This window comes from Prinia subflava, chromosome Z, assembly GCF_021018805.1.
Source record: "Prinia subflava isolate CZ2003 ecotype Zambia chromosome Z, Cam_Psub_1.2, whole genome shotgun sequence".
NCBI classification, from domain to species: domain Eukaryota; kingdom Metazoa; phylum Chordata; class Aves; order Passeriformes; family Cisticolidae; genus Prinia; species Prinia subflava.
Genome location: NC_086283.1, coordinates 56,410,681 through 56,425,746, shown reverse-complemented (window position 1 = coordinate 56,425,746; position 15,066 = coordinate 56,410,681). Strand labels below are relative to the sequence as shown.

Here is a 15,066-nt window from a genome sequence, read left to right as displayed (position 1 = left end):
TCAGGACAGCTTGAATTCAAAATGGCTCACTCAAGAAAAGCATTCTAATATTTAAAATACCATCACTGTGAGTTTAATAATTGTCCCAAGGCTGTAGCTAGACACAGGAGCAACAAGATTAAGACAGCTGTCCAAGGCGAGCTACAGAGAAATGTCAACTGGGATTCAATTTTAAATTCCTTTCCAAGCCTCACCTATTGTCAATGTGTCACTTTCATGGTCACTGCCAAGGCCAGCATCAGAGCTGCTCTGGGAGACACTGTCATCCTGGTCACAAAAGAGAAGACAAACATTATTTCCTGCTGTTTATTCAAAAAGGGGCCCACCAGATGCTACACTCTAAGTCCAACCAGATGCTGCAGGTGGTGACATAGCATTGCAAAAACAGAAGTAAGAAATCACGGGTATAGAAGTGAGTGTTACAAAAGTGTACTTTACCTATTTTGTATCTCTCTAATCAGTTTGGGACTACTGGCACTGAAAGAGACTATAATGGAAATGTATGTCCCACCCAACAGTTTAATTAGACATGGTCACAGTACTCCAGAACAGGTAATACCTCTTTCAAAGAACAAAGGATTTTCCTTTGAGACATTCTACTATAGAAAATCTTAGCTGCTGCTTCCAAAAAGCCTATGATTACTTGAAGAAAGAATAAACATGAGAAGAAGAGGCCAGCTGTACCTTTTTCAGATAGGAAACTGTGCTGCTGCTGTTTCGGCAGGAGCTCAAAGAGGAATCCACATCCTTTTTGACCAGGGTCAAATAATAGCCTGTTCCCAGCTGGTTCTTCAGGAAGAGGGAAGAGCCAACACAGCAGAGCTTGCCATGAGAAATGATGGCAATCCTGTCCCCCAGAATGTCTGCCTCATCCATGTGGTGCGTAGAGAGAATGATAGTGCGACCTGGAAGAGAGCAAGGAAGACATGGTAAGTCAAACAAACCTCTGTTGCCATGCTAGAACCACAATCACCTGCATCTTGCCATGAAGTTGGATGGGGGTTGATGCCACAAGTTTGGCTCCTTTGAACCGGACTAAGAGTATGGAGAAGATTCACAGCTACTGTCATGGGTTTATTCCCCCAATGTCTGCTAGCTCTTGTTGTGCTCAGCAAAGGCAGATTTAATTTCATGTCTGCAAGGTCAGTTGAATGGAGCTGAACAGGACACTGCCGAACACCAATGGTGTTTTTGTGACTTCACCTGCCCTCCCTCATAACCCAGTAAAAAAGTTTGTTCATGAATTCTGACATGAATAGGAGGAGAAAGGAATACATATGAGAGATCTGAGCATCCTTGCCCTGCATTGTCTTTGTTCATTCCTTGGTGCAGGCAACAGAAAATTTGCAAAGACACATTGCTATTTTGAGAACAGTCATGAACAGATTAATTTTCTTTTGTCTTCCACAATACATTTATTAGGAGTAGAGAAAAAGATGACATACCTTGCCGATACTTCAGGAGCAGTTCCCATATTCCTCTGCGAGAATAAGGATCCACCCCAGCTGTAGGCTCATCCAGAATGACAACCTTGGAGCCACCGACAAACGCTAAGGCAACAGAGAGCTTCCTCTGCATGCCACCTGTCAGGCACAGGAAAAAAAACAGGTGTTCAGGCTGATGCAGAGATGAGTGGAACAGCAATACTTGCAGCATGGTGGACAATAAGCGCTCTGAAAGAGAGCAGATTGAGGAGAACAAGTACTGCTGCTGTTTCAGGCCTTCAGGATCCCACTGCTTTCTGGACAGAGGATGGTCTTTCCTCAGTGGAGTCTAACTCTCCTCCTGCTGCAGGGAACCACACCTTGCATGCCCTTCCTTAAGTGAATATACTGTCTCAGCACCACAGGTAGCAGAGCACCAGCTTGGAGGCCTAAGCATATTTGAGGATCTGGAACACAGCTCTCCAGAGCTTCAGCTGCAGAGAGACTCCTTTTCCACGGAAGTGTTCCAGAGGCAAAAGCAAGGAATTATATTGCATTCCTAAATACTAAAGTCAACTGTGGTCATTTGCTCTCCCTCCCCAAAGTCAAATGTGCCATCTGTACTGATATTTGAGTAAGACAAAGGTGTCTCAGTCCCTCTAGTATCTGCTACAGACTGATACAGAAATTCTGCCCCTCCTGAACAAAGGAGAAGGACTCTCCAGGTCACCCCTCCTGAAGGGGCAGAACTCAGCATAAGGAATGCATGTATGGTTCACAAAGAGACTTGAAGTCTAGGGCCCAAGCCACTCTCACCTATACTCATAAACCCAAAAAATATTAGTAAGCTTTGGACAACACACAGAAAATGCGGCTGAACTATGCCATGATGGAAACACGTACAAAATACTCAGAGAAAGTGAGTGACTTGTTATGGCCATTAGAGAGCTTGAGACTGTGCAAGATTGTGATGTTTACTTAAGATACACTGATTTGGTACTTAATAAACTGACTTCCTTAAACGCTTAAGGAAGTATAGTAGTCTATATATAATGATAGGATCTCATCGAGGTCTGTAACACAGCCTCTGCAAAAACCAACGGAGTGTTTCCAAGGCTGAGAAATGTAAAGGACTAAACCTACCAGAGAGCCTGCTTGTCCTAGCTTTCAGTTTGTGAGGCAAACCAACATCTGTTGCCATCTGCTCCATCTCCTCTTTCACCTTCTTTTCCGGCAGCCCTTTGAGCCGAGCATAGAACCAGATGTGCTCCTCCACAGTCAGCCTAGGGAACAAATGCAGCCTCAGGGCACAGTTCAAACACCATGCTGGGATTCATCCCTTTTATTAGCATCACTGCAGGCATTTCTGTTTGCTCAGGAAAACATCTTTTAAGGCTGAGGTTTCAGGAAGAAACAGACTGGGTGCATTCAGCTTGTGCCTGACTTCAGGGTGTGGCTCTCTCCAGCACCCATGTAAGTAATCCTTCTTTAAGGGTGCACAAAGAACCCTAATCACTAGGCACCGGGGAAACATTTGCCCTAACTGAGTGGAGCGGATTATTAACAGAAATTAAAGATGAAAGTATTAGCTCTTGCTGATCATTCCCAGGCACTTAGGAATGTGCCAACAAACAGAATGTTCCTGTACCAATCCCACACCACTCCAATGTCTCGTACCATGCACACACAGAAAAAGGACTGTCAAAGCTGAAAGCCCACTACTGTATCCTAGAGAACCCAAACACATTGGATAGCACTTGTCCTGTGTGTCCCAGATGATACTCACAAGTCAAACAGCACATTGTGTTGTGGACATACACCCAGGTTCTGCCTGATGGTGCTAAGCTCAGAGCGGATATCTTTGCCCAGGATGAAGGCTGTACCTGAAGTTGGGGGGAACAAGCCAGTCAAAATGGACCTGAAAGAAAAAAAGAGCAGATCAGCAGGTCCCGTCACTAGGAAACAGTGGATGGCTGAATTAAGAGTAGGTGGTAACACCATATCAAGAAAGTAGCCTGAAAAACATCTCACTAATGGATTTTAAATAAAGCAAAGCACAAATCAGCTCCAGTGGTGATCAAAGAACACCCACACGGCTGCTTGAAGGAAAGATTTTTTCCTCTAAAAGCTTCTTTTTCATTCAGTACCAACTTGCTTTCTTTCACTAGTAAGAATCACAAACAGCATTACTACAAAATGCCGCCTACAGATTAATTTGACCCAGCCCCAGCCTGAGCCTCCTGTGGTTCCAGTCCCCTGTATCTGTAGGGCTAACTAGACTAAATCAGTAGAGGCACTCTAGTCTGCACCAGCTTGCACACTGCAGTTCCGTGGCTACCTCTACTATATGGATAGGAGTTGCAGCATTCAGTCCCTTCACTACTGTCTTAAATCATTATTTTGTTCTTACATGGTAGTGGTTTTCCCTGCTCCATTATGTCCCAGAAAAGAGGTGATTTGTCCTTCGTAGAAGTTAAGTGTGAGACCATCTACAGCAACTTTCTTGCCATCACGGTAAACCTTTACCAGGTTCTGGATGGAAACACCAAGACTCAGATGCATTGGCTCTTCTTCCTTGCAGACTGGAAGAAAACACAACAAAGTTGAGAGATATGATAGATTTTTAACAGAAATTGCATGGGAGTTGTAATAGACACCACATTCCCCCAAGCCTATGAAGAAATGAGCTATATGAAGAACTGACTCCATTTCTTCCTCAGAGACAGTAATCTTCCACACAAGATGTATCACCACTTAGCTATTTTCTCTCTCTTGGACTAATTTGGGAGCTGGAGATCTCCAGTGTCATCAGGGTCAGCAAAAATAAAAGGACTTCTCAACTCCATGAGACTGGAGTATCCAGCCGCACTCAGGTTGGCAAAGTGCCTTGGGTTTACATGGATGCACCCACCTGGTCAGCATACCCAAACTCTGATAACAAAAGGGTGACCAATTCCACCTATCCATGCCAGTACTGCTCCTGCTGTCCTCAGACGCTCATTTCAGAAAAAGGTAGACCTTAACACTTCACGTCAGAAAGGCTCTATGCCCAGCACTTACCTTCTGAAGACCCCTTCTGGTCAGGATGGGGGTGCTGCCTGTCCTGTGGTTCCTCCCCACACCAATAGGACTTTGTGAAAGGAAAGTACCAGGGTCTGGGAATCCCATACTGGCCTAAAAAGAAAAGCATTACATGAGCCTGAGTGCATCTGTCCCTTTTCTTTTATTAGCTTTCAGTATAAGAAGGGAAGTACTCCAACCCCACTAAGCCTCCAGATGAGGCAGGACTTCTATAGGAAGACACTCACAGACTCTGGGTAGGAGACATCTAACTTCACTTAAAAACCCTATGCTAGAAGGTGCTAAGCAGCACATGTAGTACTGATACTCTTAACTCCTCCCCTCCAGCACAGTCTGTAAACTTCAGAGGAGGAAACAAGTGAAAAGCAAAGCTTCTGGGGCTATGGCCACCATGGGGTCACGCTTCTGTGCTGGGCAACATACACTGCTAGCAGCAGGCAACAACCTTGCTCTGACACTGGTTTTTGCTCCATGATCTTTATATAGCTCTGCTTAAAAATGGGCCAATTTGCATCTTAGCAAGTGAAAAGGGCGAAAGGATTTATTTAAAAGCCTTAAGACATTATTATCCCTCTGAAAGAGACCTCACCTGGGAAGACAGATTCAATGTACCAGGTCATGACTCCATATAGGAAGGTATCAAACAGCATCATGACAGCTGACGTGGTGATGCTAAAGCCATCTTCTTCCAGTGGGCTCTCAAAGAAGTTGTCCCATTGAACACCAACTCCCTGCTCCTCAAACAGTGCAAAGTACTCACAACCGAAACCAAAGGCCACTGGAGACAGCAGGCTCTGAAAAGGGGAGGCATGAACATGCACTGAGTTTTTTATATCTACTCTCCAACTAGTCATCTCAGTTGTAGCACAAAGCTAAGGGACATTGTTTATATGAAAAGTAAAAGTTCCAAGAACTGTCACTGTATTTGTAGATACAGAGTGGTAGATTTAGTCTAGGTTCCAAGGGGCCTTAAATCTCTACTGGACCTCTTTCCAGAATTGTTTGCTTCCCTATCTTCTTTCCCTTACTCTTTGGATTTTCCTGCAAGGGAACAGGTTGCTAACAGTCACACCCTCCAGACAGGTAAGAAGTGCTGTGCAGAGGAAAGGCAGGTGGTTCCTTCAGCCTGCGTGTCTGGTGGCACCATATCACAGCACACAGAGATCAAGGCAGCTTAGTCCAGCTGCATTACTTCTACTACCAAAGGCAACAAAATCCTCCCAGTACCTTCTACCAGGTTCAGTAAACCTCTTCATCAAGCCCAACACTGATAGACTCTTACACTGAAAATTAACCTTCCATTGCCACTTTCCCCCGGTAACAGTGTCTGGCTAGAGAGCTGCTGAGTGCCATACTGGTGGAGACCCAACGCTCAGGACAGTTTCATCAAGACTCACCGCAAAAATCTTGAGTGAGAAGCTGATGTGGTCCTGCCAGGCAACACAGAGCACATAAGGCAGGTACAGCGTGAAGTAGACAATGCCCCCACAGGCAGCTGCCAGGTTGGCCCTGGAGAATACGGTGCTGATGAGGAAGCACTGGAGGATGGTCACAACACCGAAGATTGAGAGGAAAATGAACACCACACTGGGATCGCTGTAAGGCAGCAGATTCCCCATCTGGTAGGAGAATAATAAGTGTATCAGGTTTTGAAAGGGCTCTCCAAGTTACCTCTGTTATAGGCAGCTCTAGAGAGGTGCTGCTCAGGGGGAGGCAGGGCTTCCTACAATTCGCCCAACAGACTTCCCAGAAATGAGGCAGTACCAGAGGCATCTTTTCAAGAGAACTGAATCTACAACATTTCCTCCTGCTGTTTTCAGCCACACAGTCCAGCTGTTCCAAAATCCTGTTCCCCAAAAGTGATGGGTCAACACACACCCACCAACTCCTCCCTAGTGTGTCAGTGCAGACCACTGCTTAGCAGGCTCTAAAGGCTCTAGATTCTGCTGCCACAGGCCAAACCAGGCAACTCACCTTCAGGATCAGCACCAGCAGTCCTGCACTCATCAGGAGAGGTACAAGGCTGCTAATGAACCAGCTTAACCAAAGGATGCCATTGTCAAGTCCCATAATCCTCATTGTTTCTTTCAGCCGGGCTTCCTTCTCATACACAATGCCCTTAATTATCACAGCCACTGAGTAGATCCAAGCTAGTGTCATGAAGAGAGGCATGGAGCGGCTCATGACACGCAGAAATCTGAGAAAATGAAGGAAAGAGGCCAGGAGAACCGAGTGAGAAACATCACTGCAACTTCAGATACCACTTCAAGGACTATCAGAGCATGGTGACAGCTAAGGCTTCACTGCACAAAGCAGATGGTGCAAAGCCTGACACAGGATCTGTGCCTCACCATGAGGTGAGGTGGATGCGTTTAGAGCACATCACCAGTTAGGAGTGGAACTGGAGCTGCAATTGTTACTCAGTGGAATAATGGGGGTAAAGAGCTGCCTTGCCTGAGGACCGCTCTTGATTGCCCTCTTTCCCCTCTCCTGTGCCCATCTGTCTGCTTTTTTTCTCCAGAGCTATTTTTGCTTGCATCAGGTGTGGGGATATGGTCACACCTCAGGAAGGTACTTTGTTCAACTCCAGTACTCACAGTCCCTGTCCTGGGCAGGACTCTGCAAGTCATTACATATTCTAAATCCTCCATGCGGGTACCCTAATTCTAGGGATTAGGAACACTATGGAGATTGCCTCCTCACTGATAATAGGGACATAAACCATGTCTGAGGAGTGACAAAAGCCCATGCCTCCCAAACTCATCCTCTTGGGAGCTTCTGAAGCAGCCTGCATACATACATGTCATCCACGTAACATGGGTAGGGCATCTGCTGCACATAAACTCCTGTCTTCTTCTCCGTGCCTGTCTGCACCCTGATGATGGCCTGTTCAACCACATCCTGCAGGTAGACAAAGCCTCCCCAGACATAGCGCATGTCCTCAAAGGGGTCAGCACGGGGACCAGGATCCCAGTACCTGCACCAAGGGAACAAAACCTTTCCATTAGAAATCCTCCTCACCCCATCCTCTGTATGAAACTGATCACAAGGCATGTTGTCAGGGCTCACCCATCCTTGATCTTGTTGGTCCGTTCCACATTATCAATGTCCATGCGTATCTTGTATTTCACATGTTGAGGAAGGTCTGTGCTGTCAGGAGCCATTTCAGTGAAGACTATGCCAGCCCAGAACCTCCTTTCGTCCAGAAGCTCCAATGACTTGTTAATGAGCCGGACTTCTGTGGGCACAGGCTCCAGTTTGTCCAAGTTGACACACTAGACAGGGACAGAATTAGAAGCATTTATAGGATACACTGCCAAATCATAAAGTACTTTGTTTAGTTGTGGGGTGGAGGGAAAGAACAGAACACTCCAATGATAATGTCACGCCCAAGAAAAAGACAACAGCATCAGACTATTTTGCAATGGTTTGTTGTAGCCCAGCAAGTTGTAGGAGTTGTCATTGCTTCCTGCTTGACAGTCATCTACCAGTCAAATATATATCAATAAGAAATACCCCAGCAAAGGCATTTCCTGCACAAGAGGTTAGACAGCACTGCAGCATTACCTATAGGATCTCATCCAAGTATCAATTTCCATATGTAGTGTTATTTTGTCTGTTACCAATAAATCAAGTCTGATTCAAAGCCTCTAAACATCAGTGGAGAGACTTAGGGCTTTGGACCAGGCCCTTAACAGGCCATGGCCTGTTTCTGTTCACACTCATTCCCCAAGCTGATGAGGTAAAAAGTAGAACTAATTTTGTTCCCTCAATTTAAAGCAGCTTCTAGCTTCACCACAGTCCCCAGCTAAACCCCAGACTGAAGTATGAGCTGCTACACTGCTTGAGACAGCAGCAGCTTTCAGTCACCCAGTAACAGAAGGGCAGGAAACCACACACAGTTATGAAAGCAAAAACTTCAAAAATAAGGCCTACAGTTAAGCTCCTACATCTATACTTAGGCATCTGAATAAATGATAATTTTCTCACAAGGTTCTCAGCCCTACTAATGCCTAGCTGTGTCCAGAAAATGGATGGAGAAACATTCATCTTCCCTTTCCAGAGCACCCAGCTGCGTGAGTGGAGATGGAGCTGCTGCCCTCCCCCAGCGCCTTGCCCACACGAACAGGATCTCACCTCCATGAAGCGGGAGATGGTCTGGATAGCCCGGTCTGTCTCATTGAAGGCATCCACCCAGGTGTACACAGAGCCATTTTCTGTCTCAAAGTCCTCTGGACTGTTCGACAGGAAACGGGCAACATCCTCCACTGTCCAGTTGGAAGCTGGCAAGTGCAGGTCCCAGAGGGCTTTGCCTTTCAGCAACGTCTGCAAGTATATTGTTTTCAAAGAAGAAATAATTGTGAGAATTATGCTGGATTCCTCTCTCATAACGAAAACAAGCACTGCAGGGAAAACAGCTGCTAAAAAGTGCAGGTAGAGGGCCTCTGTCATACTGAGAGGATCAGCACAGAGGTGTCCTTCCCCTCACCTTGCCTTAGAGAAGGATGTGCCTCCCTTGGTACAGCTATACCACATCTGTGCTTTGCAGGCTGGCTGGCTGCAGGCTCCATGTCCTGCCACCCCTCTCCCAAGGAGAGGGCAGCAGAGAGCCATGCACAGCTCTGCACCCAACATACAAACCTGGGAAGAGAGAGATGCTTTCCCATTTGGCTAATGCTGGTTGCCTACGCTCACTTCTCCAAGAAAAATCTCTCCTCCTGAATGGGATAGAGAGCGACTGAGGCACGGCTGAAGGCTCAATGGTCACTGTGCTGAGCAGAAATACCAGCACCAGAGGCCAGGTAATTTTCATATTTGGCTTTTATGCCTTCAGGGCTGGCTGATGCAGCCCTGAAGAGCCATGTCTTTTGTCCTCCTTCTTCGCCCTGTTTAACTGCTAGCTTTCTGAGGACAGGCACATGTATGCACAAAGCCTAGGACAAATGCACTGAAGCAGAAACCAGTCCACTGGGCAGACAACAGAAGGCCAGGCAGGAAGGGAACTGTAATTGTAAAGGATATAGTTGAACTGAAGTCAGGGAGATAAAAACCTGCACAAGAGAGAAAACTGCAAAAATCCTTACAATTAAGAACAGGAAGTGGATTTTTTGCCACAACAAAAATGAAAGAGAGGTAAAGAGCTTGCCCATACTCTGCTGTTACCAGCAAACCAGAAAGTAGTGGGTCACACAGTTACAAAAACAGCTTTGCAAACTGGAAAAACAAACAGACCAAGCTAGCAAAGGGAAACATACAAAAAGGAAATCCTAGCAAACAGGAATTGGATGTGCTGTGCTCTCTTCTCTTTTGGTCTCCAGAGTTAACTTCTGTCACCATGCCTGCAGGGAAATGGCTCCACCTCATCTTGTTCAAGTCCAGCATTAAAGCTCCTTAACCCTAGGGGCACGTGTTGCCCTTCCTGAAGTTCATGGGCACATCAGCATCAAGCTACAAGGGCAGAGATGGGCAAGCAAAGCACTTTCCTCTCCCTGCCCAGGAAGAAATATGCCAAACGACAACAGAAAGTTGAGAGACGATGGCTGCTCAACCCAGAAGCATGGCAACCAGGGGGGATGCTGTCTGGGAGCTGCCAAGGCACTGAGAGTGAAGAACTCCTGCTTGTGTGAATGTCCACAGGTGACAACAAAGGGACCCCTGTTACTGCACTGTACAGAGATGACCAGATTGGTGGGAAGATCAGTAATTAACTACCAGAGGCAACAAGGTTAACAAGCAACATAAAATATGAAATCACGAAAACCCAGAGCTCTGGAAAATTAAAAAAAAACAACCATAGGAGCAACATTCACTTTTCAGAGGACATCACTTCAAATCAATGTTCCGGACCTCGACTTTCTGCCTGAACTTTGCAACAATCTGTTCAACTGTCTCTGGTGCTCCGGTATGTCATGTTGATGGAGAAGTGCAACAGGACAAGTCACAGATTATTCAGCAGACCCTTATACTGGGGTAAAAAAGGAATGAATTCCAAGGTTTATAAGACCTGGAGAAGTCTCTGTACACAAGAAGGTGCACTGGAATAACCCAGCCATGTTGCAGAGACAGCTGAAAAAACTCCTCCACACTGGTCCCTCTGTTTCTTGATGCCAGTTTTACAATACTGTGCTTCCAAAGCAATCAGCACAGGGTGCAAAGATCCACCCCTCAGAGCTGCACCTAAGGAACCATGGTGATGTACTCAGGACACATTAGGGCAACACTGTGGACAAAACAGTACATTTTCCAACAGAGGCAGATTAGAATTGAGTGTTAAATGTGCACTGCTCCTGTTTGCAGGAGACTGTTACATGAAGAAAGGAATGCGAAGCGTAATGCAAGATCAGTACAATCAAAATCTCTTTCAAGAAGGGGTCCCATCCATAATATTTATCTCCCCAATTCAGCACTGAAGCATAATCTGAAATAAATATTTCATCACTTATTGCAAAAAACAGCAGTGGTGGTTCAGGCAAAGGCAGCATACTGACCCGAATGAGATCCATTTCCTGACTACTTTCCATAAATGTCCAAATCTTTGGGCTTATCTCATCCCACATTCCCCCAAGGTCACGAAACACACCCAGCTCCTGGAATGTCCTGTTCACCTGTCACAAAGAGGAAAGGAAGGTTATTTCCAAAAGCTGGCAGAGACCTATCATGGGCTGAGAGCGTGCAGTGAGACTTGAACACTAAGTGCATGGGGAGGTGAGAGATTAGGCAGGCTGTGCTTTTGCAGGCAGTCCTTTCTAGGCCTGTGCTTGGGTCCGATTTAACTAGAGAGGATCAGCTGCACAGCCAGAGGACATAGCCAATGCTACATTATCAGAGGACAGGGCTAGAGTTACCTCAGACATGACCTTCCTTACAGCTGGTGTGTCTGGAGTGTACAAGATCTTCCCAATCAGCAAGGGTTTCAAAGCCCTCCAGATAATCCTGGAAAGCGGGCTGGATTCCAGGTTCTTCATTAGCTCATTGCAGTAGGGTGCTGAGAGAGAGTACAAAGGTGAGTGGCTGAACAGTACAGTGATAACTGAAGAAGGCATAGAGCTTCAAGAACAATCACAGCTGAAAGCAAAGCATTTTTCAGACACAAACCCCCTCCTTTACTGCAAAGCGCCACAAAAAGTCCCTTTTAGCCCAAGCCCTCACAGTCTGCCCAGTGAACAAGGAGCAACCAAGTAACCTCCAACACTAAGAGCTACAGTGCTAGTTCTGCAACACTTCCACAACCCCAATGCATAGCACAAACAAAATTTGTCCAGAAAAGGTCAGATTTCCAGAGGCTGCATGTGACTATGCTCCCTCACTCACTAAAATAGGTCCACTTCACAGCTTTCTCTGGACTCTATGGAAGGTCCTTGGGACACTGCAAGTTGGTAACTTACTAGCCTTAAGGGAATATGCAAGGCGTAAGTGTGTGACTTTTTAAAACAGCAGTGCCTATGTCTCTCAGGACCACCTGCTTTCATCTGTGGAAGTCTGGAAAACACTAGTGATGACAGTCATGAAGTAGATGGGATCTCAGTCTTGTTAGACTTACTTGTGGTGTTGTCATAGAAGTTAATCACATCATCTTCAGTGCTGTTGCCTCCAAAGAGTGCTTTGTAATTATTATCCTCATACCAGTTGAGGGATTTAATTTTGAGCCCTCCACCTTCAGGATGGCCACACACAATGCGTGACACAGCCTGATAGATCTGTGTAGAGGAGTTTGAAGCGTTCACATTGGTCAGGAACATCACCTCTTGCCTCATGTCACTCCAGCTCTTCATGCTCAGCAGCTAGAGGGGAAGGGCAGAAAAAAGAATGGAAGCAAGTATCAAACAGGATTAGTAAAAGGAGAAATTCTTTCCATGCACCTTCAAACCACAGAACAGATTTTTGAACAGATGAGAATCCCCTTTAACACAATATCAAGGGTAAGAACCAGGGAAAACATTTCCCCACCACCAAAATGGAAGACTGTAGAGGGAAGTCTCTTCTGTGCAAGTACTTAGAATGCACCCTTGCCAAGTTCTTGACTCCTAAGTTTTCTCCTCCAGAGCTATGGGTGGTTCTTGGCCTCCCTGCCCTCCAACTTGGAAGCTGCTTGTCCTCCTGGTTGCACAATGGCTTACATTCCACTGGAGTACCCTCACAAGGACAGGTGGGGTGGGGTACATCGAGTCAGAATACAAATTAAAGGAACAACACCAAGTGACTGCAGCTCATGGGTCACAAACTGGATGAGCCACAGGCCACAGCAGTGTCACCTGGCACAATTCCAGCAAGCCTCCACTGATTTACACCAGGCAGCCAGTTTGACCTCCCAAATTGGCATCACTTATCCCTGCCCCAGAAACTCCTTTTCCCACTGTCAACAGCACTCTCAGAAAATCTTTGAAAACAAGCTCTGCTGCAGCCAGGAGCCTGAATCACAGCATAAGTTTGCACACAGCCAGTCACAGCAAGGAGGCTTCTCCTGGCCAGCTGACCTGACATCAGGCCTGAAGTGACAACATACAACCAGCCAGAATCATTAGTACCTCTAGACTTACTTGAGCAGCATAAGCCAAACAATATGCCTGCAATGTGTCATGAACAAAAGCACCTTGCCCTCAGCCTGAGATATTCACTGCCTTAATGCTGCCATACCTGGGCATGGCCAAGCTCACCACAAATGGAAAATCAACCTATCTGCATGAGCACTGGTTTCATGCTACACTGGAGTATTGCTTTGAGACCCCCATATCTTGAGATGTCAGACCATCACCTCTTTGATGATGACAATAAGTGGATGTTATGAAGAAGTAAGACAAAGGCAAGGATCTAGGATACTTCCTCTAAGTAACCTTCCAGTTTCCGCTTATTTTCAGCTCACTTCTATTTCCTAAACCTCAATAAATTTCTTCCATGGCAAACTCCTAGAATTTAGAACATCCACAAGTATTTAATATCCAACATCATAGGAAAGAACCTCTTCTCTCTCCTCACCTGGTTGGTTAGTTCCATTTAGTGTCATGTGGTTTTGGTTTTTTGTTTTTACTGCAAGAGACAGTGAACATTCAAACCCTATCTCCTCTTCATGTGCTAGTCGACTCTATAGGTCTTTGTCATTTCCCCAGCTCCTCTCTTTTGCAAGCTGAACATTCTCAGCCTATTCCCTTGTTCCTTTCATGAAAGCCATTATACTTCTAAATGTCCTAACTGGCCTTCTCTAAACTTAATTCCATTTCTGCCATCCCTTCTCAGAGAACAAGAGCCTAGATCTGTGTTCCATATCAAAGAGTTTTGTATAGCATCATGATAAAATGCTACAGCTGGTTCTCTATCCCTTTTTAAGTGTCTTCCAGAATTTTACCTGATTTCTTGACTGCTGCTGAAATACCAAGTGACACTAACTTGGATGTTCTTACTGTGCTGTCCAGAACAGACACATGCACAAAACAGGGCAAGCAGAGCTGCTGAGACACCTATTTGTAACTGCTCATCAGCTGCATCTCGGAAACAACTTTAGATGCTGTGCTCCAACTGCCCTGTTTTCAGAAACAATGACTGAGTCAAAGACCATCTGCCACTTTTGCTCACTGTGCACTGGTCTGTCACCTTTGTTTAAATAAAATGCAGATAACCGAAGTTTAAGACAGCTGGTAAAGCCAGCCAGCAACAATGCTGAAAGCAGCAGTGTGCTGGAACAATTCAATCCAAGTTCACCCAAGAAAAGCACACTCAAGACTCTTTGGCCTTACAGTGGGAGGTAAACCTGACCCTCTGTGTGACCCATCTGTAGCACTGTGCATGTTTTAGACGTGCCAACATCTGGAGAAAAATTCTTTATGCTAAATAACAGCTACTACGTGTCACCTACACAGGGAGCCTCTATTTTCAGATGCCTAAAAGCACATGACCCACTGATACAATGGGAGACAGCTGTGAGAACAGCAAAAGCCTGAGTGCAAATGTCCAGATTGACTGATCCAAGTGGACTCTCATTTCCTTGCTACTCACTGCTGCCTTTGCCTGCAGCCTGGTGCCACTCAACCTGGCTCCACAGGTTCAGGTGACCTACAGGACACCAGCATCATGGAACATGAATGAAAACCGTCACAACCTTTTTCTTTTTTTTTTTACATATCTTCTTGCAAGTTTTTGGATTTGATGATTCCTCACCCAAAAGGCCAAGGCTGCATTTCAGGTGTGACAGTTTGAGTCTGCAATTCAAAGGGATCCCTTGGGGAGTGTATGGTACTTTAGCTAAAACAGCTCATTTTTGCTCAGCAAAAAAGGCAGCTGTTTTAGCTAAAGTACCATACACTCCCTAATAGGATGAGCAAAGGTACTCAAATAGGAAGAGCAGCTAATGCCTGTGTTAGCTAATGCCAGCTAATACGAAGTGTTAAAAATCTTAAACAGGGATTGCATTTGCAAATACATTTCTACATATTATTTTGAAAGAGCTTGAGCAGGGAATTTTGTTTCATCTTTGGCACCAGCATCTTTACAATTCACACGTAGAGCTGATCTTTTCACCCTCTAAAAGCAAATATGCCAAATGTGAAGGGTTGCTAAGCTATTTCTTCTC

General features: G+C 45.6%; 1 protein-coding gene across 2 annotated transcripts in view; it reads right to left on the bottom strand.

The window, feature by feature from the left end:
• The window catches only part of ABCA1 (ATP binding cassette subfamily A member 1), a 91,676-nt gene that overhangs the window by 19,352 nt on the left and 57,258 nt on the right, over positions 1 to 15,066 (bottom strand). For both annotated transcript variants that reach the window (XM_063423801.1, XM_063423803.1), the window contains exons 9-24: positions 12,046 to 12,286; positions 11,351 to 11,490; positions 10,994 to 11,110; positions 8,643 to 8,831; positions 7,575 to 7,780; positions 7,306 to 7,482; positions 6,480 to 6,702; positions 5,903 to 6,124; positions 5,095 to 5,299; positions 4,485 to 4,598; positions 3,835 to 4,006; positions 3,211 to 3,342; positions 2,568 to 2,707; positions 1,446 to 1,583; positions 685 to 905; positions 195 to 267 (exon numbers count right to left, since the gene is read on the bottom strand). In XM_063423801.1, coding sequence (XP_063279871.1) covers positions 195 to 267; positions 685 to 905; positions 1,446 to 1,583; positions 2,568 to 2,707; positions 3,211 to 3,342; positions 3,835 to 4,006; positions 4,485 to 4,598; positions 5,095 to 5,299; positions 5,903 to 6,124; positions 6,480 to 6,702; positions 7,306 to 7,482; positions 7,575 to 7,780; positions 8,643 to 8,831; positions 10,994 to 11,110; positions 11,351 to 11,490; positions 12,046 to 12,286 — 2,710 coding nt within the window. The remainder of the gene's footprint in view (positions 1 to 194; positions 268 to 684; positions 906 to 1,445; positions 1,584 to 2,567; positions 2,708 to 3,210; positions 3,343 to 3,834; positions 4,007 to 4,484; positions 4,599 to 5,094; positions 5,300 to 5,902; positions 6,125 to 6,479; positions 6,703 to 7,305; positions 7,483 to 7,574; positions 7,781 to 8,642; positions 8,832 to 10,993; positions 11,111 to 11,350; positions 11,491 to 12,045; positions 12,287 to 15,066) is intronic.